The following is a 24,227-nucleotide window of genomic DNA, read 5'->3' as shown; positions in this document are numbered from 1 at the left end:
GTGCACACGGCCCAAAGAAGCCTCCATATATAGTAAGTCAATACCAGCCATCTTTGCAGATGGAGAGAACAGGAAATACTATGCAGCTATGCCTCAGAAAAGAAGACACAAAACTCACTATTTCAGTAAAAATTTCTATTTAATGTTGGTTTCATATATCTTAATTTTAAGTCTAAAGTTACTGTAGAAGAAGTTAAAGTTGTACCTGAGAATTATGGATTTTACTCATTCTACAACGCAACACATTTCAAAGCACCCATTTCTTTTCAGTGTGCATGCAACTGTTACAATCGTGCATCCCTGTTCCTACTCATTTTAAAGCCCATTCTCTTGAGCTGGAGGTGTGGTTCAGGGTACCCGCCTGGCAAGCCCAAGGTCCTGAGTTCAACGCCCCTCCCTCCCCCAGTGCTAAAAAGAGGGTTGGGGAAAAAGCATATTCCAAGTTTTTCATCCTAGGCAATGTTTTCCTGTCTTGTTTGAAGCACATTTATTCTGATAATATTTTCAGTGGGGAAAAAAAAAAAAGAAATTTTAGAATGAGAAAGAGCATAGCCAAACAGAGTAAATGATGCACAAATCGTTTTATTTGCCAGACAATTGACTTTTATGTGTAGTTCCTTGGGTAGACAAATGTCTTTTTTATGCATTGGCTATTTATCTGTTTATCTTTTGCAAAGCTTCGAGTCCTCGTTCTAAGTATCTCAATTGTTGCTAAAGTTATCACTCATGAACATTACCACAGTAATAAAAAAAAACACTTGGTTTCAGAAGAGAACGTGTACAATCACATGAGTTTTTACACTCACCTCTAATGCAAAGCTGTACTGCTCTAGCTCTGTGTAGATGAGCCCACGATTAATGAAGGTATTTAACATCAGCGTTTCTCCAGGCTCAAGAAGAAGCACAATTCCATAATCTATTAATGCCTAAAATTAAAATAATTACAGCATAGAGATTACTGGATTTTTAATAGCTCATACTTATTTTCTTTGTAAGAAAATTGTTTTGAAAAGCCCCCATATAATGATCCCCATTAGAGTTTTGTTCCTCACTTGACTTGGAGATAACAAAGATACTGTCATTCTCGGTCAGTATTCTCCCCAAAGTGTCCCATTTTTCTTCTAGTAGCATCATCTTTGCCTCATTCTTGGGACTTTCCTGTCCTCCTATCTCTCTCCTCCCTTTGGGCCCTAATATTTCTTTATACTCGGCCTCATCCACACCTCTATATTTTCATCACACAATATCTTTTTTAGACTATGTCTTCATTATACAGTAGCTTTTTTACCCCCAAATCTGATCTTCAATACTATGATTGTTTGAGAGTCACCAAAGTTCGTATCCTGCTTTAGTTCTCAGCAGTAAAAGCTAGCAAGGAGTACCCCATCCCTCTGCACGTCCACCCCCCCCCCCCCCACACACACACACTTCATTTCTCAGTGCAGCAGCCACTGATGCTAACCGCTTGCCTGCTGCCGGCATGTCTGCCTTCCTTCCTTCCTGTTACTCTTGTGTATTCTTGTGTGTGTCTGCGCGCATGCGCATGCATGTCTGCATGCTAGTACTGGGGCTTGAACTGAGAACCTGGGCGCAGTCCACTTTTCACTTAAAGCTAGTGCTCTACCACTTAAGCTACACCTTCACTTCTGGCTTGTTATTGGTTAATTGGAGATGAGAGTATCACATTCTTTTTTTTTTTCTTTCAAATTTTTATTATCAAACTAATGTATAGAGAGGTTACAGTTGAGAGTTATCACATTCTTTCCTGCCTTGGCTGGCTTCAAACACATCCTCGGGTCTCAGCCTCCTGAGCAGCAAGGGTTACAGGTGTGAGCCACTGGTGCCCAGCTTCTGTTACTCCTTTTAAATCCCCAAAGATTTCTAAACCTCAAGTCACTCCAATTATCCAATCCACATTTCCAAGCCTGGTCTTCTTGGAGAGGTCATGTGCTCCTTGTAGAGGTCATCTGTCCTTTTCTTCCACCTCAGTTCTCACACACACGCCTCCATGGCTTGCTGTGTATTACTTCTGCACACAGCTACCCTTACACCCTTTGTGTTGATTCCTATTTGTGTTCCCTACAATGTCATACTTTTCTAATCTTAGAGTTGAAATATATGTTCACCTTTGAGAATTTTTTTTTTTTTGGTGGTACTGGGGTTTGAACTCAGGTTTTCACCTTTGCTAGGCAGGTGCTTTACGACTGGAGCCTTCACACCCTCAACACTGTTTCAGTGGGTATTTTTTAAATAGGGTCTTGCTTCCCACTGACACTTAACTTAGGATTCAGTGACTTAATGTAGGCTTCCTTTAGTCTCTGGGATTACAGACTAGCACCGCTGCACCCAGTGTGCCTCCACGGAGTTGCATTCTAGTGGGTTTCTCTGCCCAACGTGGCTTTGAATTGCAATCCCCCCTTCTCCCCAATCCTCAGCTTCACAAATACCTCAGATTAAAGCTATGAGTCACTGGCACCCAGCTCTGCTTTCTGGTATGTCTTTTTAATGAAGGTCAAATTATCAACTGCTTTTGAATCATTTCCTTCTCTACACAGACATAACTTTACAGAAATATTCTGAAGTTTCTTTCGGATGTACACTCGCCTACACAGTTTGGAGATGTAAGTCAGCTAGAACCATTTCTTTGCTCAAATTGAGATTCTTCATCAAAAAACTGTGTATCTAAAATATCTTAACCCAGATGATTTCTGACACATGGACCCATTATATGAGCACCTTCCAGTGAAGTTAGAGACTAGTGAGTTAACAGAAAGCTGTCTTCTTTTTCTTTGTTCCAGTCCTGCCATTTGAACTCCAGGTCTTGCACTCTTAATTGGCATTTTGCTCGTGACTGGTGTTCTACCACTTCAGCCATGGCTCCTCAGCATCTTTGCTGGTTAGAGAAAACAGTCCAGTGGGCTTTTGTGCCTAAGCTGGCTTTGAACCACAGTCCTCAGATCTCAGCCTCTTGAGTAGCTAGGATTACAAGCATGAACCACCAGTGCCTGGCTAACTAAATTTTTAATTCACAGTGTAGACTTCAAAGTGGTCAAGATGTAAACTGCTTCAGTGAATGGCAACTCCTTTGTACAACTACTTAAAGATAATAAAAATATATATATATAAGTGGCTAGCAATTCTATGTTACATTCCTAATGTATTTCTTCAGGAATCTATAGAAAAGCCATCATTACCTTTAAGCTTAATGGACTGGGAAACTATTCGGGGTATCTAAGTTCCCGGTGACACTTACATAGGAAGCACACTCCTTTACAGAAGACTGCTTATGAACATAGAGTCATAGTGTATTCATGAGAAGTATGTTAATAAAATGGGACTTATTTCTATGAAACTTTAAAAATGTTTTCCAGTTTTTCTTTGATTATGAAAAAGGACAGTCAACACAAGTGGTCTAGTTCCTTTGGTAAATGGATTTGTGTACCAGAACTACCTGATTCTAACTATCGTGACTTAAAGAAAGTAGCCAGGTGCTGGTGGTTCATGCATGTAAATCCTAGCTACTCAGGAAGCAGAGCTCTGAGAATTGCGGTTCAAAGACAGCCAGAAAGTCTGTGAGACTCTTTTCTCCAATAAACTATCCCCACCCCACCCCCGCAACACACACACACAAAGGCTTTTTTAAAAAGCTGGAACTGGAGTTATGGCTCAAGTGGTAGACTCATAGCCTTGTGGGGAGGGGGAGGAAGGGCAAGGACAGCACTAGACCCTGAGTTCTAGCCCAAGGATGGAGAGAGAGAGAGAAAGAGGCAGAGAGAGGAAAAGAGAGAACACAGTTAGTAGGATCAACTCCCTCTTTGTTCGAATGTAGCATTCACAATTAAAAGCAACTCCTTGTGCCTTGCTTCATCAGTGCCAAAGGGAGGCTTCAGAGTTACTTCTTTCTTAATTTGATTTATATTTTAGGATCAAAATAATCATCAGTTAGATTTGAAGTAGCCAAATGTTTGGGATATTCCTATTTTTTTATTAAGTGGCAGGCACTGGGTTTGCAGTCCTATGCTCTGTGCGTTGCCATACACGTTTTCCTGTGAGTGCATTGCATGGAAGGAATTCAGCAGCGTCCTCCCACTTGGTAATTTCTCAAATGATTGCTGACACCAACACAGAGCATCGATGGCTGTTTAAAATTGAATTTGTTTTCGCTGAAATTTAAGCCCCACGGAAGCAGAGTTCATTGTGTTCACCAATGTTCACCAAGAACAAGTGTTCTACCTACACATAATAACATAATAGGTATTCAGCAGTGTGTGCGTGTGTGTGCGCGCACGCGCGTGCATTGACACTGGGGCTTGAACTCAGGGCCTTAGCTTATTTTGCTTAAGGTTAGTGCTATACCACTTGAGCTCCTCTTTCAGATTTTTAATGATCAATTGGAGATAAGAATCTCACCAAATTTCCCTCTTGAACTGGCTTTGAACCTCAATCCTCAGATATCAGCCTCCTGAATTGCTAGAATTACAGGTGTGAGCCACTAGCTCCTCACTTCAGTAAATTTCGACCAAATGAATAAATCACAAGTCAGTGAAAATGGATATTAATAAAACTTACAAGCACTTGTAGGAAAGTTACTTTTAAATAATTTTGTTAGGTATACTCATTATTTTTTTAAAGCTCTTCTCTAAGCCGAGAAAAAAAATCCACTCGAAAGACTTTACTTTTACATTTTCCATTCTTTCAGTGAATAAGTAAAGCTTTACTCATCTCTCCCCCTGCATCAGATCCAGGAAGCATGCAAAATGTGGGTTGGAATCGAGCGTGCAAAATCACTTTGCTAGTAAACATTTTTTTTTCTAAGACAGATTTATGCTTTGATCATAAAAGGCTTCAATCATGTATCCCTAAAGAACCTGCTAACTGGAAATGAAAATAAATAACATTTTACTTCTTGCTCATTTGCCTACCTCTAGCATTTCCTGATTGGACACTCCGGTGTCAATTAAATATCCTACATGTATGCTGTGGCATAATTATAAATTTAAAAAATTGTCAGGGCTACAAAAAATTATTAGTAATCCTTGAAAAATAATAAACCCCAGAATGTTAGCCACAGATTGTCTAACGCTTTCATAGAATTGCAGAGTGGAAAGCCTGCAAAATGCTTTAGAGGGTGAAGTAGTGGAATGTGGGATTCAAGAGGAAACCAAGGCCCAGGAGTAAAATTTTGTGAGAGTCAGTGGGGATGGAGAACAAAGGGTGTTTCTGTTGTTTGGGGTTTTGTTTTCTTTTGTTTTAAGAAAGGGGCATATCATGTAGCCCAGGCTGGACTTGAACTCCTGATTGTTATGCCTCAGCCTAAGATTACAGCCATGCCCTATCACATTCAGCTCAGGGGTTTTGATTAAGACAATGAGGGGCTTAGCTTTGACTGGATTCTTATCATTCTCTGAAATTATTACTAGCACCACAGTTTAGCGGCATTAACTGAGCCTTAAGCCTGTCTCCTTATCTGTAAAACTGAAATATTAAAAATGCAATATATTGTAAGAATCCACTCAGAAATATTTTGACTGTGTGTTAGTAAAGCATTTAGCCCATGCCCTGTCACATGATAAACTTTAATAAAATGTGAGTGTTATCATTTTTATTAATATAGAATGATAGAATCAGAAGTCATCTTTCTTGAGCTTTTTAAGAAACCGTATTTTGGGAAAATGCCCAAGTATAATTTTTCTAGAAAGGCACTTGGTTTTTATTCTGTTATAGTTTCTCAGCCTCTTGGTGGGAGAAATGCTGAGTAAAGGTGAAGGAAGGCAAAAGGGAGAAGGTGACACTACAAAATGACAGCCTTTCCATATACTGGAGTCAAATGGCTTTACAAGGCCACCTAAAGACTGTCAACTCAGAAAAAAACCAACCTATACATCCCGGTGTGACTTTGTGTCCTAACCCTTCCTTATTTCCATTACCTTATTCACAAAAGGAAAGTGAATGCTTCGAAGCACCAGCAGCTTTAAAATCACAACTAATTTGTTACTAAGGCTTCCTTCCCCACACAACCCATTGTTGTTGGCCTCCGGGCTCCCTTTCTGGCAGAAGTGGGGGAATGGAGGGAATCCTCAGCGATGCCTGGCATGAGGGTCACTGATGAATGATCCTTCCATTAATTCCTTGAACCCAACAGCTCCCTGGTTAAAAAAATCACTTATTCATTTGTCAACATTTCTCAAGGAAACTTGACAGTGTAAGTTGTCAGTAATTTTACCCTCTTTGGTAAAAAACAGTATTTCTCAACTTTTCCTCCTGGATTTGGTATTTTTTTTAATTTCTAAATATTTTGTTACAGATTTAAATAAACTCCAGAAAGCCTGAGGAGTGTGTCTCCACAACACAGCAGGAATGTGAAGAAATGCTTTAGAGAAAGGTTCCAGAACTGGAACCCTCCTTCACACTCTCCATTACTGGAGAGGGTGGAAATGAGGAAGGGGAGGGCATGAACGTCAGAAAGAAAGGCAAGAGGAGAGGAAGCAACAGGAGCGCTTTGATGAATTCCCGATGGGAAATAAGCATACTGAGGAGGGGTAAGGAGATGAAGGTACAACTAGGAAACATGAGAATTTGTACAGGTCAATCCTTGTTCAAAATAAATGGAGAATGATGCTCACTACAGCCATAATATAAAGTACACAGGCAGATTCCTGGCCAGGTATCCTTATGAGTAGAAGTCATTATTCCATACTTCCCACTGAACGTATAGTTTCAAGACTACAAAGATGACCTGTCTGATCGTCCCTAGCTAATGTTGAAACTGGGGAGCAACAATATTGCTTATTGATCACTGCTATAAAACTCTACAGACAGTATATCAGTAACACACTGAGATGGTATTCATGTCATATACTTTAATTTACACATGCTTCTAATGTTGATATAAACATTATAAAATTAAATTTTCATTTGGCTTACTACAGAAATTGTTTAAGCAAACTTGGTAAGCACTAGCAAAGAAATCAATAAGATTGAAACAGTTCTTAGGTTTTATGTATGTACACTCATGACTCCAAACTTATGGCAGAGCTAATAAGAAAATACTTTTCTGAGGCTTTAATGTGTTTTTTATTACAATATTTTAAAATGTTATTCCAAAAGGTTATATACTAATTGCTTATTGAATTCAAGAAACCATTGAATCATTGTTTATCAAATGCTTTAAATTTGTTCTTTATTAAAACGGCCATCTTACCAATTGGAGCTCTCCTATCTTGGTATAGCATAATGCTCTGTTATAAAATGAGACATAATTGTTTTTGTCCATGGTCACAGCAGTACTTAAATCTGTAATAGCTAGCTTGTAACTCTACAAAGAAACAGAAAATCGAGAAGAGTAAAATTTAAATATAAAATAAATTATTGATCCTATCCGTTTTCTGGGTTATCACCTGTAAAATTATGAAAGTCAAACTAATCTTTCATGAGGTTATCATGATTTTATTCCTGGTAAGAATTCTTATGATGTTTTCATCTATAAATAAAATCAAAGATGCTAACACTTTTCATTGCTTTTTTATGTTTTTATCTTTAAGTAGTTGTTCAAAGAGGTTTCAGTTCTGAATAACAGTGTGTACATACACTGCATCATGATCAATGTCACCTCTTCTATTGTTCGTTCCGATGTAGGCAGTTCTTGCCAATGTTGCTGTTTGGCATGGAGACAGTTATGCTTGTTGGTAAGAGGGAATCAACCCTCTGTTCTCCAGCAAACATCACCAGAGCAGGTGGACGCTTGTCACATTTTCTGACACATCACATAGTCACTTTGTTTTCTGGCCACACCCACTTCCATGTCCTTTTTAATCATTTATTTTATATGTGATAATTTTCCAAAAATTAATACATAATTCCAATTCTTTGCTTGGGGGTGTTATTTGCAAGATATTTTATATGAAACAGCTACAAAATAAAAGTCAAAAGAAGAGAGGGAGAAACAAAATACTCCACACAACTTCACAGGTCAAGAGTGATGTTCTCATCCTTTAGGCCAGGAATTTAGAAACCAATTATAAACTTGAGCAATGAGTTTATTCTCAATTGCATATAACTATAGTGACTAAAATAGAAAAAAAGTTAAACATACCATGTGTCTAAGAATTACATGGTTAAGGGCTGGGAATATGGCCTAGTGGCAAGAGTGCTTGCCTCTTTTACATGAAGCCCTGGATTTGATTCTCCAGCGCCACATATATAGAAAATGCCCAGAAGTGGCGCTGTGGCTCAAGTGGCAGAGTGCTAGCCTTGAGCAAAAAGAAACCAGGGACAGTGCTCAGGCCCTGAGTCCAAGGCCGAGGACTGGCAAAAACAAAACAAAACAAAACAAAAAAAAGTCACTGGAAGAATTACATGGTTAAAAACAAATTACAAAAAAAAAAATACAGTGGAACATGATGCCATCCCATAAATGATACTTTCAAAGATTAAGTAGAAAAAAATCAATAAACAGCATATGTTACGTAAATGGTATAATCCCATGTTATATATTATCAGGAAAATAAAAGGCTAAATGAAAACACTCCATACTTTCCTCAGGAATTATAATCCAGCAGCAAGATAATAACACTTTCTTTCCTTCCACATTTATAATGAATATGTAATATTTTGTTAATAGAAATAAATGACCATTTTTAATGTCAATATCAAAAAATATTCTTATGCATAGCACGGCTGGCTCATTCCTGGAATCCTCACTACTTAGTAGGCTAAGTTTATGAATAAATGTCTACTAGACTGTTATCTCTGGGCTGGGATGTATCTCAGTGGCAAAACACTTGCCTAGCAAGTGCAACGTCCTGGGTTCATTCCCCAGTACCAAAACAGAAAAGACCAAAAAAAAAAAAAAAAAAAAAACCACAAAGAAACAGTTAAAAAGAAAAAAAAAGACTCATCTCCAATTAGTCAACAAAAAGTCAGAAGTGGAGATATGGCTCAAGTGATAGAGTACCAGCCCTGAACAAAAAGGGCAAGTGAAAGTGCAAAATCCTGAGTTCAAGCGCCAGTACTACCACAAAGAATGAAAACTAAACAAAAATGCATTCTTGCTGGGCACTGGTGGCTCACACCCGTAATCCTAGCTACTCAGGAGGCTGAGATCTGAGGATCACAGTTCAAGGCCAGCCCAGGCAACGATACACTTAGCTTCAATTAACCACCAGAAAATCGCTGTGGCTCAATGTGGTAGAGCACTATTCTTGAGCGAAAAAACTCAGGAACAGTGCCCAGGCCCCAAGTTCAAGCCCCATAACCGATGAGCAAAAAAAAGTATTGTATTTTGCGGGATACTGTTCTTTTTGATGCATTGTGAAAACGTATCTTGTGTAGTTTATCTTTTCATTTCACAGTAATTCTATCATAAAAGTGAGTCTCTATTTAATACCCAGAGAATCTACCAACTCTAAATTTTAGTGAATCAGACCGAAAAGGCCTACCTTGCTATAGTACTTCAGAACTCCTCTGTAGAGGTAGGCCCGCACACTCTGAGGATAAATCTTGATGGCCTCGTTACAATTCAAAATTGCCTTAGAATACCTGCCCTGAGAACCATAGAAGGCTACTCGGCTTAAATATGCCTTGCCAGAGAAAGAAAAGAGGAAGGCAGAAAGAAGTGTGTTGGTAAAAATCATCAGTTTTGCCAAAATATATGAAAATTTAAACTAGTCTATATCATTCCAAGATGGTATTAAAGCAATGCTTTCCTCAATATCATTTGAAAGTATTTCATATGAAATAAGAGTTTAACAGTCACCACAATAAGGGTGAGTTATAAGGCCTGCTACCCAGACTCAATAATTTCTAACATTTGCCCGCCATGTTTCTTTTAACTATTTTTTTTCCTGAACTATTGGGAATAGGTTGTGATCCTTCACGTACTGTGTCTCACAGTGAGTACCTCCTGGGCATGCGCCTACATCGGCATATTACTATCTAAGATTAGAGTCATTTCATAAAATCATGTAGGACTTAACCAACTCAAATGTCACAGTTTTTTTGTATTATTGTAAAGGTGATGTACAGAGGGGTTACAGTTACATATGTCAGGTAAGGAGTACATTTCTCTTTAAACAGTGTCACCCCTTCCCTCATTTTCTCCATTTTTTTCTCTAGCAACCCCACTACATACAACATAAGAGTATCACTGCTATATTCGTTCAGCTTTTGTCCCACCATTTTGGTTCCCCCCTCTTATCATCTCCAAAACAAATAAACTTAGATGCAAGACAAAAGGTATAGAAAAAATGGCAACAAAGAAGAAAAAGAAGCAAAACAATAGAAAATTCTGGTGTCTGTTTTTTGGAATTCATTTCAATGAACATCATTTTATATGATCATGTGCACATAGTTATTGAGCCTTTGTGATCCTTGCTGAAAAATATCTTCCTTTAGTCTCATTGTGTGAATATCTAGACTCCTGTATAATTTATCATATATAAGTGTACCATTTGTATGGAAAAGGAAATACTTGGAAAAATTTATTATAGTAAGTGAAGTAAGCCAGACCCAAGGGAAAATAGGTTGCATGGCTTCCCTCATTTGTTGTGAGTAGAATGTTCCTATAAATCTACAAGTAAACACACGGAAAGGTCATAGACTTCCACAAATGAGTCTCCACCAAATTTTACCTATTTACTTCTGTGTTGTTTCCATAGTCTATTAAAAGCAAGATACCAATGTGGCATCAAATGCAACAGAAAAAATTGCTAAAAATATATGCACCAAAAGTATTTAATAGATCAACTGATGTACTAGCAATGTATGTAAGCATATCATAATGTCAAATCACATTTTCAGAATTAATACCCCTATTACAAATAATACTCTTTTGTAGTTCTGGAATATGAACTGACCAAGTTATTGTTCTTCCTTAGATTGCTTGCTTGAATAGTGCTATACTACCTGAGCCATGTTTCCAATTCAGGAAATAACACTTATTTTTCAAGGAGAAGTATAGATATTTGGATTATCAAAATGCAGTAGTTGAAAAGTAAATATAAGTAACAAATTACTTAACATTAGTAGCAATAATATAAAAAAATCTGATATTGTCAAAATGAACATACTTTTTAAATCACCGATATCATTTATTCAAATACCTGGTAATGTTTAGGGTTGAGGGTAATTGCACGATTAAAATCCATAATTGAGTTATCCTTCTGGAGTTTTACTTTGCAAAGTGCTCGTTGATAAAAAGCTTCTGAAAAGTCAGGATTTGCCTTCACAGCCTTTGAAAAAGACTCAAAAGCCTAGAAGAGTATATTGTTAAAAGCACAAATCGCTTAGTGATGGTATATACTATTTTGAAAGTTTAGTATACTATATATCTATTACTAAAGGTTTCACTCTGTTTTTGGTTTGGGTTCTGGCTTTCTGATCATATAAAACATTCTCCCACTGAATTTTGTGGAGCAAACAAAAATAATGTTTAGAAAATGTCAGGTTTCTTATAACTAAGTATCTATTTCTTTCTAAATTAAAATCTTGAAATAAACATTGTTAGATTTCAATGCTTTGGGGTATAATTTTAATAATTATTATTTGGATTTTATTTCTTCAAAGAAACTACACCAGCAAAATTCATTTTCCATGATAGGCAAGAACTATAGCAGATATATAAATAGAAAATTTCAAAACAGTAAAATGCTAAAAATTTTCAATGAATCTTTTAGCCAGTTTCAATCTGGTTTGAGTTATTGATGGAAATAATGGAAATCAAATATTCAAATCACTTTTCATTTATTCTATAGCATATTGAAGCACTTGGTTTACTTAAAATTTAGTACGTCCTATCCATGCAGTGAAAATATTATTCAATAATAATTTCCTACATTTAGATGTTTTGGTTTTACATACAATACCATTTGGTAGTTGCCTTCTTCCATGTAGCAAACACCCAAGTTATACAGACAGTCTGCTGAAGTAGCTACGGCACTTAGATCTTTATCAGAAAGGAAATATACTTCCAATGCCTTCTTAAACATTTTTATAGCTTCCTATAAAGATTTTAAAAAAGAAGAGATGAAAGGAACGCCTCTTCCTAATATTTATTTAACATTACAGCCTTAAATATGCAAAGGATCACAGAGCCCACTGCAATACACCTCTCACTTCACATGTGTATACACAGGTGCACAGAGGCCACAGACATTGTCTCTACCCAAGTTCCTCAATAAGAGCCCAGTGAGTCCATCCTATCAGTCCACCCATGTGTCCATCCTATAAATACAGACCTAGACAATGAGCAGATGTGGGTTTTTACAGCGATTAAGGGTATTTTCTTTATAAGTCAGGATTAAACTCGTGCACAGGTTTATTAATAATTACCTAGTATTTTCCCTGAAAAGAATATTAGAGAGCCACTACATTGAGTAGTAAAAGTATTCATCATATCTAATACGGAAATGGAGTTGTGGCTCAAGGGGTAGAGTGTTAGCCTTGTGCCAAAAAGCTCAGAGATAGCATTCAAGCCCTGAGCTCAAGCCCCAAAACAAGCACACACACAAAAAAAATCACCCATTTAAATTTTTGAGTTAAAATAGAAACACATTAATGAGAAATTAGTTTGATATTAGAAATACAAATATCATTTAGTAATTTTAAAAATCACATATACATGCAGAAAAACAAATATTTGTTATTCCATTTCTTAATTGTGTTAAATTGCCTAATAGATTTAACATGCATATACTATTTTTACTGTTCCCTGTCTGTATTTACTTTGCAAAACAGCAGCAAAATTCCAAGCTGGAAACATGGCTCAAATTATAGAGTGCCAGCTGAGAGCAAGGAGGGAAAATGAGCTTGGGCCCTGAATCCAAGCCCCAGGACTTGGGGCTTGGGGGAAAGGTGGGATTGCTAGGCACTAGTGGTTCACACTGGTAATCCTAGCAACTGAGGTGGCTGAGATCTGAGAGTTCAAAGCCAACTTAGAAAGGCCATGAGATTTTTTATCTCCAATTAAACACACACACACACACACACACACACACACACACACACACACACACACACACACGGTAAGAAGTAGAAAACAGACGGATTAAAATGCATCACCAATCCATGACAGCTCTGAAATCCACTTAGGCAAATGTCCATAGTCCCTTAATTAGATTTCTGTGTGTGGGAATAATTCTCTGGGGCTCTTGGTCATATCCCACGGGTTGCTGATTTTGCTCTCTGGGTTCCTTTTTATGTAAAAGGTTGAAAATGTTTGCAGCTGAGTTCTTCTATGAATCTGCTTCCTGCCAGGATGATCTAGAAGTCTGAAAGCCTTCTGATTTGTACTCTTTTAGTCCAAAATGAGTTCTGAAGAAAAGCTTTGCTTAAGAACTTTAAAGACCTCTCATATCTTCCACAGACATTCATTCTCTCCATCACACAAAAGCCATGTCCACTGATTCTGGCAGGGAATTTTATTCTCTACTTTGGCCTGTTTCTGAAATCCTTGACCTTCTTAAGCTTTCAGAGATCTTGTTTGATTAAGATTTTTAAGGCAAATTCTTTTGTTGTTGTTGTTGTTGAGGGTTTTTTTTTGTGCCAGTCTTGCACTCTGGGGCCACTGTGCCTGTGCTTTTTGCTCTGGGTTAGTGTTCTACTACTTCAGCCACAGCTCTACTTTCTGATGCTTAATTGGAGCAGAAATACTGGATAAAAAGTCTCATAGATGAAGATATGTTGTATTCATAAACTGCTTTGTTAAATGGCAACTCCTTTTTTACAATTACTTAAAGATAGTAATAAGTATATAATGGGGGGGGGGGGACGAGTCTCTTGGACTTCCCAGCCCTGACTGACTTCAAACCATGATTCTCAGATCTCAGCTTCCTAAATAGCTAGGATTGCAGGAGTGAGCAACTGACTTGTATTTTCTTAAACTCTTAAAAAGGAGTAGAGTGACTAAATACTATGGTCTTAGGATCTTTCTAAGGTCTTAATAAAAGGTTGTCGAGTTGTGTCTTAAAAGCCATTATTCTAAGTGTACTAAGCCAAAGACATAAACTGAAGTGGACTACATAATCTCACTCATACATGGAATGGAAGAAAATTGAGCTCCTAGAAGGTGAACATGGACTGTTGGCTAGCAGAGGCTGAGGAAAGAGGGCCAGGAGAAGGATGAGGAAAGGTTGATCAATACAGTTAGAAGCGAGCAAGACCACCAAAATTGGTGTTCTATTGCACAAAAGCATAGTAGTATGGATAATAATAATGTATTGTTTCATTCTTAAAAGCTGGAAAAAATAATTTTGAGCATTTTCTTCGTAAATAAATGTCAACATTTTGCAATATATATAGGAATTGAAACATCTCATGGTACCCCACTATTGTAACAAATCTATGGGGTTTTTATGTATCAGTTAAAGAAAACTTAAAGGTTTCTTTTAAATTTAAAAATAAAATCTAAATCGAAAATCAAAATTTAATATTTCCAGAGCTTCTCTATGACCCAGCAATTACACTCCTGGGCATTTATCCATAGGCTACAAACAAATCCACACTAAAGCTACTAGCACGGGCTGGGGATATGGCCTAGTGGCAAGAGTGCTTGCCTCGTATACATGAGGCCCTGGGTTCAATTCCCCAGCACCACATATACAGAAAATGGCCAGAAGGGGTGCTGTGGCTCAAGTGGCAGACTGCTAGCCTTGAGCAAAAAGAAGCCAGGGACAGTGCTCAGGCCCTGAGTCCAAGCCCCAGGACTGGCAAAAAAAAAAAAAAAAAAAAAAAACTAAAAAAAAACTAAAGCTACTAGCACAACCATGTTCATTGCAGCTTTGCTTACCATAGCCAAGATATGGAATCAATCCAGACAAATGGATCAAGAGAATGTGGTATATATACACAATGGAATTCTACTCATCCATCAAAAAGAATGATATTGTACCATTTGTAAGGAAATGAAAAGATTTGGAAAAATTATATTAAGCAAAGCAAGACAGATGCAAGGAAACATAGGCTGCATGTTTTCCCTCATTTGTGATAACTAGAATGTGCTTATAAATCTACAAGCAAACACACTGGCTGGTAAAAGACAAAAAATACACTGGGACATGATAAATTACACAGGTCTCTAGACATCCATAGTTAGACCAAAGGAGGACATTTTTAGGAGAGGATCACAAATGGTCATGTAAAATAGTATTCATTCAAATGAGCCTCAAGAAATGGAAACAAGAGGGTGTTTTTTTTTTCTTGATTGATATTTTGCTTTCTTTATCTTGTGTCTTGTTACTAAGTTTAATCTATGGAGGGTAAGAAGAGGCAATACAAAAGATGAAGAAATGCAGCAGTGATACTCACTAGACACTATGTTGAAATAAACTATACAACCTGTGGATGGGGATGGGAGGAAAAAACTAAGAGAGAGCAAGGAGAGGGGTGTTCAAAAAGAACTGTACTCATTGCCTGACTTATATAACTTTAACCCTTCTGTACATCACCTTTACAATAAATACATATGTATAGTAAAAGAAAGTATAGCATAATGTCTTAATGATCTCAGCACAGAGAAGTTCTTAATATTTTTCAAAGTCTTAACATAAAGCTAAGTATAAATATATTTAACAACATAAAAATTAAGACCACATACTGGTGGCTCACACCTGTAATGCTAGCTACTCAGGGGGCTGAGATCTGAGGATCATGGCTCAGAGTCAGCCCAAATAGGTTAAGTCTGTGTGATTCTTATTTCCAATTAAGCATGAAAAAAGCCAGAAAGAGTGGTAGAGCACTAGCCTTGAGCACAAAAGCTCAGGGACAGCACCCAGGCTGAGTTCAAGCCCTAGGACCAGGGCTTGAACACAAAAGGATTCATAATCCAAAGACACAAGACAATAAAAAGATAAGTCACAAATCCTGAGAAGATACATGGTATGCAACCGAGCATTAGTAAATAGAATTTATCTTTTTAATGCCAAAAAATCAAGAAGAACAAGACAAATAAAGATGTATATAAGAAATGGACAGAAAGGCCCAGAAACATGGCAAATCAAAGAAAAGATGTACAAATGGGATTGCATAAAACTGCAGAGCTTTTGCACAGCAAATAATATAGCTAACAAGATCAGCAGAAAGCCCTCAGACTGGGAGATCTTTTCTGGCCATACAACAGTCAAGGGCCTCAAATCTAAAATATACTTAGAACTCAAAAATAAAAAAAAGTTCCCCCAAAGTAGGTTGCATTGTATCCCTCATTTGTAAGAAATAGAATATGTCTACGACATTCTTAACAGGGGATCTCAATAACCCAATTTCTTTGTGCATAGGTCCATATACAATGAAGTATATCAACATGAACTCCAAGATATGGGAACAAGAGGTTCTTATTATGCCTTGTATGTAGTTTTTCTTTTTTTCATTTCTCTTAGTTTCCTGAACTTTGTGTCCTGTATATAAGATTATTTTATCTGTGGAAGGGAAAGGGAATCACAGAAACAGCAGAACAAAGGACGAACTAATGCAACATTGATACTTACTTGACACTATGGGATATGAACCTTACAACTTGGGGGCGGGGGAGGAGTAGGGAAGGGTTATTGGGAGAAAATGAGGGAGGGGGTAACAGTGTTTAAAAAGAAATGTACTCATTACCTTACCTATGTAACTGTAACCCCCCTGCTCACCACCTTTCCAATAAAAATCTTTTTTCAGTCTGCCATTTTCATTTATCATAGAGGTTGGAGATCAACAGAAACCCTCATATGCTGGCAGAGGGGAGAGGAAGTTCTAACAACCCTAAGGAAAATGTGTCCTCTCTACATACTAGCAAGTCTATTCCAGGAATATAGCATTTAAAAAACTACCATACTTATTAATAAAAGACATGAGATACAATATTTGGAGCAGTTGTCTCAAGAAGAAAGAAAATGAAATACCCTATGTGTTAGTTAATAGAAGAATGAATAAATAGTATAATGGGCACGAGTAAAACTAAATAACACATAAAATGAAACTGCCATGTAGTTTTGTAACAGTAATATTTAAATGTCTTATGCTAACACTGCTAACACAGCCTATTAATTCCATTGCTTGGTTTAACAAACAGTAATCATAGACTTCTCACCTTGATTTTCCTGGCCTTCATTTGGGCCTTTGCTAACAAGGCGTACATGGTGAACTCTGGTTTATTCCACACGACCCCATCCAAGACCTGAATGGCTTTGTCGTGGTTTTCACAAAATGAATAAATGAGTGCTTGCTGTACGGGACTCAACTCAATGGCACCTAAAAAAGAAGGAACATTTATCCACGGTTTTGCCAAGTATTGAGGACTTAGACTAGAATTATTTTAAGAACATCACAGAATTCCATCATTTTTCTCATATGAATGAACAAATGAATATTACACTAAAAATGTATGTACTACCAGAAAACAATAAACCAAAAGAGTAAAACTGTAAGTTTGTAATAAAATTGCTATACTATGAATCAAACTACATACACGAACTTCAAGGACTTTATCAAGTGAAGCTTTCTGGCTATTAATATATAGGTATTACAAGGACTAGAAAATTTTGAAGAAGTATTAAGTTAAAACAATATTAATTTTGTGTTAATTACACTTACCTTTGTTCATTTCTGCCACTTGATAAATAGTGAACTTTGCAAGGTCAAAACACTTCATTGAAAGAAGGTATTGTCCTCTGGAAGAAACAGTAGCTTTTTTTATTCTAAGCAGCTACAAATCTTGTTTTCCACACTCAAACATCTTATAATCAAGCCCTTAATATTTTAGGATTATAGTGTAGTCATTCATATTTACATAGGGAAGCATAAAAAGCCACTCAATATGGTGATATGATAAAGAGATAATTTTGAAAATGCGATACTGAGAAGAAAATATTTGGATCTCTTTTTGTACCTATTTATGTTTAAGATATTGTACTTTATTGCTGAGAAATCATTTAAAGGTAAAGTTTATGGAACATTAAATACATTAAGATGTATTTACATACATTTCTAAAATGTGGCTCAAGAGCTAAAACACAAAGCAAGCCCTTATCAGAAAGCATTCATTCCATTCTATCCTATTAATCTGAGAGGTTACATTTTTGGTAGTGATAACCCACAAAGGATCTTTTTTTAAATAGTAACACCTACTAAATTTGATATTCTATGTGTCACTCTTTTTTCCACTGTATTAACTGACAGTTAGTTTGGTAACCCTGTGGACACAATCAAAGTCAAAGTTCAAAATGTATTTATCACATTCACTGTCATGAGATACTTGATAGATAACTAGCCGTTTAGAAAGGCCTCAGAAATGTAGCACTCACCATTTGTGTTCTGATGTAAAGATACAACAAAGGGGAAAATCTGGTTACCTTATATTCTAAATTCTCTTAATTTTAACACAAACTGGATGCACATGTTGGAAGATAGAGCATTGCTTGAAGATTAAACATAAAATGAGGAGACTGGAAGAGTAAGGGAGAATAAACAATCCCAGTAGATTATTCAGATTCTAAGTTACCCCTAGAACAATTTGATGCTTACACTCCTACCTTATTATGTATAATTGGATTCCATCCGGCTGAAGGTGGATAGCACGCGATAACTCCCTTACTGCCTTGTGCAAGTTATGTAACTGTTGAGTGATACATAGAAACAGGTTCTAATGAAACTAATTACTTTCTCTTTGATGTTTATCCCTTCCAACATATTACTGTAATTTTTGTTTTGCAGGGATATCTTAATACAGAGGATTTTCTTAAAAATCATCAAAGCAAATAGGGTATAGAGAAGTGAAAGCAAAAGAATGATTATACATACCCACTTAATAATCATTTTACATTAATATAATTATGTTACACGTTCTGGTTTATATGTGCTCTTTCTTTCAGGTTTTCTTTTTTTCACTCAAATATAATGTCTATTTCACCAAACTTCAATTATCTTTAATCAGCCCATATGCAAAAGAAGGTAAAGTGAAAAGTAAAAGTCAATACCACTAAACAAAAATGGAGACGGGGACCAGGCTTCCAGGCTTGAAAGAAAAAAAAAAACCAGGCAAGATGGTGATTAAGGCAAATATAAGAATGATATGGCCAGGCCACAGTGGCTCCAAGCCAGACAAGGCATACAGTCCCGCGAGACTCATCTCCAATCAACCGGCAAAAGGCTGAATATGGAGGTGTGGCTCAAACAGTAAAGTACCAGCCTTGAGTAGAAAAAGCTAAGCAAGCACTAAAGGATCTGCGTTCAAGCTTCTGCACTAGCACATACACATGAAAAAGAATGACATAAAAAGATACATTTTTCATTAATATACAATGAGAAGTAAATATTCAATACTTGTCACAAAAACATAGTCTTATTACACGTAGATGAAAACAAAAATCTACTACTACCAGATGCAATATGAATACATCATTCTCTTTCTTTTTTTTTTTTTTTTTTTTTTTTTTGGCCAGTCCTGGGCCTTGGACTCAGGGCCTGAGCACTGTCCCTGGCTTCTTCCCGCTCAAGGCTAGCACTCTGCCACTTGAGCCACAGCGCCACTTCTGGCCGTTTTCTGTATACGTGGTGCTGGGGAATCGAACCTAGGGCCTCGTGTATCCGAGGCAGGCACTCTTGCCACTAGGCTATATCCCCAGCCCCTCATTCTCTTTCTTGAGGTTCATGGAAATTTATATTTCTACATGGAAGTGAATAGCACCTGCAGATATTATGTAAATTGTCTGAAAGAAATACTGGGTAGAATCAAAAGAAGAAATCCGAAAGAGAGGAAGTATTGTGTTTTCTGTAAACAACTTGGCAATTTCTGAGGAATTTCAGTTGATGCAATTAATAAGCCATCTTGTAACATGTCCACATTGCTATACCTGTTGTACCATCTGTCTACCTCCATGTATTGAGTAAAACCTAGGTTCACTCTAAGTATATAAACTTTCTCTCAAGGCAGCTATAGATTAGATTCTCAGTAGTGGTTAAACGCCCACTAGTAGATGAATGTGGTCTTCTATACATCTATACACAGGATTTGATTTGGAATTGTTTCTTATATGGAATCATATTGTATACACTTTAACTCTTGTCTAACTGTTTCTTCTCTTACACAAAAGAATAGCTCATGAAAATTCAAGTGAGCAAGCATAGTTCTGTTTATTCTTTTTACTGACTATATTCATCTATCACTGTGGAGAGATGTTTGCCTCTCAGAAGAAAGAGTCATTGACTATAAGCCCTCAACTCTCACTACCATGCTGGTGTGTGTACTGGTTTCTATGATTGTGTAGGAGTAAATGTCCCCAAATGGTCTCGGGTTCATCAGAAGAGTTAGATTAACTAAAACCAAAACAAAACCTACACACTACAATCATGTCCATGTCTTCCCCAACAGGACCAAGAGCAAGAATCCCATAGGAGCAACACTGAGCCAATGATGGATTTTTGCCACCATCATCTTGAAAGTAAGGACTTTGAGTGGGACTCTAGCCATATGGAGTTCTAAGATGCAGACAATGAAGACAAGAACTGCCAGGCACATGTAGGATAAGTAAGAAATAAGTCTTTTGGTGTTTTAATAAGGCAATTTTGAATTTGTTTTTTACTACAGTGTAACCAAACTTATTGAAACTTGATTTAGCATATCTGGGGACTTTTAGGAACATGTTGAGGAGCCACTTCCTGTGGATACTTATACTACTTGAATTTGGGGGTTATTGTAAGGGTAAAGGACAGCTATCAACTGTTTTTGAGCACAAAAGTAAAAATGTCCTATGCTTTGGCAGGATGGAGTCTGCTGTGTTACAGTTCCATCAAAGTGGTGAAGAGCAGAGGGAAGAAGCCCGGCAGGTGGTTGCAACAATCTTGGTAGGGAATGGCTGTGTCTTGGACAGGGCAGCTAGTGATGAGTAGTTGGAAAGCAGTGTCTATTTGAGAACTGGAGATGAAGTTATCAGTGGGTATCTTTGGAAGTCAGATTTAGATAGAGTTGATTTTACTGAATTTTTACAATGAAGACACACTATACTTGGTAATTTAGGTAACCTTAAACCATTCAGTGAACCTGCTTACAATCCAATACACACACACACACACACACACACACACTAGATCGGGAGATCTAAAAATTTCAGTGATATCAATCTCCAGAGAATACAATTATGAATAGTTTTTAGTTTCTTAATTTTTATTAACTTATTTAATGCTCACTATTGTTTACATGACTACATTACCTACAATAAATATTACTGCTTTGGTAATTAGTATTAAACAGGAACTATATTATTGTAAAACTGAAAGACATTAAAGTGTACACATCATTAGAAGTTTTATAAGTAGCTATTTGTACTTACCTTTGTAGGTTTAGCATTGCTCATAAATCATTTGCTTCTATGGTTATTAAAGAAATTAATACACTGATACAGTAGATATTACATTGAACAGGTAGCCAAAATATTATTTGTTTTGGCAGAACTGGGATTTGAACTCAGGGCCTTGTCCTTGTAAGGATTGCTTGCCTGGTGCTCTATCAGTTGAACCAAAACTCCAGCCTTGTTTTTTGCTGGGAATTTTGGAAATGAAATATCCAGTGGTTCTTTTTTTTCCTTTAAGTAGCTGTGAAGCATGGTCCTACAGATCTCAGCCTCTTAAAATCCAAGACTGTCAAACCTTAGATACCTTATGGTAGGCTTCTGCTCTACAAATATAGCTTTGAATATTCAAAGGGTCAATTTTAAGAGCCTCCGTAAACTTCCAAATGGCTTCAGTGTAGTTATCCAAGTGAAGCAGTTGTACGAGACCGATGTTTATATAAGGCAAAGTAACAGTTCTAAAAAATGAGAAATAAAATCTTATTAAGCATCTTTATTATTCTAAGTTATGAATAATCTTAATGAAATAGATGTATCATTATGTATCAAGGTGTTTTTAATGGTTTGCTAATGCAATATAAATTAGTTTACTACACTTTTTTTAAGCTTAGAGCAATTTTATTCATAGTAGCCCCAACTTAGAAGCAATCCAAATATCCATACATAAAATAGATAATTTTTGTATAACTATAAATGAACTATTAGCCAAGCAACATAAAGGAAAGAATTGCTGATACATGACATGACACCATGAAACTAACAAGTAGCATGTTAGTGAAAGGCTGATGGTAGTATGTTGTTATCATGAAAGAACAGGCAAAACTATGGGTGTTTGGTGATTAATTCGGAGGGGACATAACTGAACATTAATAGGTGATAGGAATGATATATACTGTGGTGTATAATCATGGTATAGTTGTTTTACATTTGACATAAATGTAATATGCATCTATCAAAACAAATCAAATTATACTCCTAAGATTGTTGCATTTAACCACATGTAAATCTGACCTCAATCCTGCACTTTTTTTTGTCAGTCATGGGGCTTGAACTCAAAAAGCCCAGGAGCTTTCACTGAGCTTTTCTACTTGAGGCTAATGCTCTACCACTTTGAGCCACAGCTCCACTTCCAGTGTCCTGGTGGTTAAATGCAGATAAGACTCTCAAAGACATTCCTCCCTGGGCTGAGTTTGAACCATGATCCTCAGATCTCAGCCTCCTGAATAGCTAGGATTATGGCATGAGCCACAGGTGTCCAGCTCTGCACTTCCTTATTATAAACACCATGTATAAAATCCTTAGTAGGAAATAACAATCATAGTCTGTGTCAGCAACAGAATTTGTGAAGTCTCCCAGACTCAGTAATACTTTACTATCCCTTAATACAATCTTGAATTTCTTGAATTGCAAGATTATTTTTCTTCAACTTTCTTTACCTCAGACTATGAGTAAAAGTGAAAAACAGTAACATTCTGTGGTTTGCTAGTTTGGGGATAAGCATTCTCTCCACATTGGTGCTTACACAGCTGCTTTTTTATATCAAATAAAGGTTTTCTCCTTAAAATCAAACAATTTTTAGTATAGAGATGACCTTAGACATTATTTTGTTCAATTCTTCTATTTCAAGATAAGGAAACTACATTTCCAATAGACACTTTACCTGGACATCAAAGTTCCTACCATCCACTTTCTAATCCCTGTATCTGAAATCTTTCTTACTGATTCCAAAATGTCCAAAAGAAACTGATGGTCTTTTTTTTTTTTTTTGCCAGTCCTGGGCTTCAACTCAGGGCTTGAGTACTGTCCATGGCTTCTTTTGGCTCAAGGCTAGCACTCTACCACTTGAGCCACAGCGCCACTCTGGCTTTTTCTGTTTACTGAGGAATCGAACCCAAGAGCTTCAGGCATGCAAGGCAAGTGCTCTACCACTAAGCCATATTCCCAGCCCCAAACTGATGGTCTTTATGGAACATTATTCCATGATTTCCCAAAACAAGTTCAGCGTTCCCTTTAGATAGCTAAGAAAACAATCTGTTACTTAGCATGAAATAAGAATAATTTGTTATTCTTTCTGACAACTTCCATTTTAATGAATGCATCATTGGAAATAAGAGGAAATGTTTAATTAAATTCTGTGCTTTGCAATCTGGCTACTGACTATCATGTTTAGTTCTTACAAAATAAATGAAGTCAGGTGTTCATAAACAGGACTTTCCCTTCCATGGAGTTGTATTTTGTATCCAGAAATGATATGTCAGGCAGAATATTTTGCCATTAATTTTAAAACTTGATGACAGTTTTCTAGTAACTTAACTTCAAAAAGCTCTAGCCTATCTTCAAACTGCTCCTAATAACTTACTGATTTATCCATGGCCTTAATCATTCTCAAACCCATTAAACCTCAGAAATCAACAAAATCAGTAAAACAAACAAATTCCATTTTAGCAGTACCTTGTTCTTAGTGATATTCTCATTCTACTTTAATTTTAATTTTATAATTGCAGTCTCACTTTCTAATAAGTTATCAATCATGAGAAGAAAAAGCCTTTACTTTTTTATCTTTTCTTAATTTCATTCAAGTGAAATCAATACAAAAAGAAAGGCATACCTTTCCAGAGAAATAACAGATTCAAAATCACAGATTGCCAGGTTCCAAAGTTTCAAACGTGTATACAGGATCCCTCGATGTAGAAAACACCCAAGATTCTCATAACCATCATTTAAGAGAGCTTAAAAATAAAAGTAAGTACCTCAGTCAGTTTCTGAACATTATCTGTCACGTAGATAACATTCCTAATATGTATTTTTATTTGTTTACTATCATATAAAATAAAGCATGCCTGTTATGAGGGTGAATATAAAAACATATTGTATTGCTTAGCACTGGTGGCTCATGCATATAATCCTAGC

The 24,227-nt window shown here is 36.7% G+C and overlaps 1 protein-coding gene across 1 annotated transcript in view; it reads right to left on the bottom strand.

Annotated features, from left to right (window-relative positions):
• The window catches only part of Ttc6 (tetratricopeptide repeat domain 6), a 163,889-nt gene that overhangs the window by 18,655 nt on the left and 121,007 nt on the right, over positions 1-24,227 (bottom strand). Inside the window, exons 17-26 of the mRNA XM_048361981.1 lie at positions 23,926-24,046; positions 21,625-21,775; positions 18,504-18,586; positions 17,566-17,642; positions 17,063-17,223; positions 11,862-11,996; positions 11,100-11,249; positions 9,438-9,578; positions 7,202-7,315; positions 807-926 (exon numbers count right to left, since the gene is read on the bottom strand). Of these exons, the coding sequence (XP_048217938.1) occupies positions 807-926; positions 7,202-7,315; positions 9,438-9,578; positions 11,100-11,249; positions 11,862-11,996; positions 17,063-17,223; positions 17,566-17,642; positions 18,504-18,586; positions 21,625-21,775; positions 23,926-24,046 (1,253 nt within the window). The remainder of the gene's footprint in view (positions 1-806; positions 927-7,201; positions 7,316-9,437; positions 9,579-11,099; positions 11,250-11,861; positions 11,997-17,062; positions 17,224-17,565; positions 17,643-18,503; positions 18,587-21,624; positions 21,776-23,925; positions 24,047-24,227) is intronic.

The sequence above is a fragment of the Perognathus longimembris genome, chromosome 14 (genome assembly GCF_023159225.1).
Source record: "Perognathus longimembris pacificus isolate PPM17 chromosome 14, ASM2315922v1, whole genome shotgun sequence".
NCBI lineage: Eukaryota > Metazoa > Chordata > Mammalia > Rodentia > Heteromyidae > Perognathus > Perognathus longimembris.
This window is presented reverse-complemented; position numbering and strand designations above follow the sequence as displayed.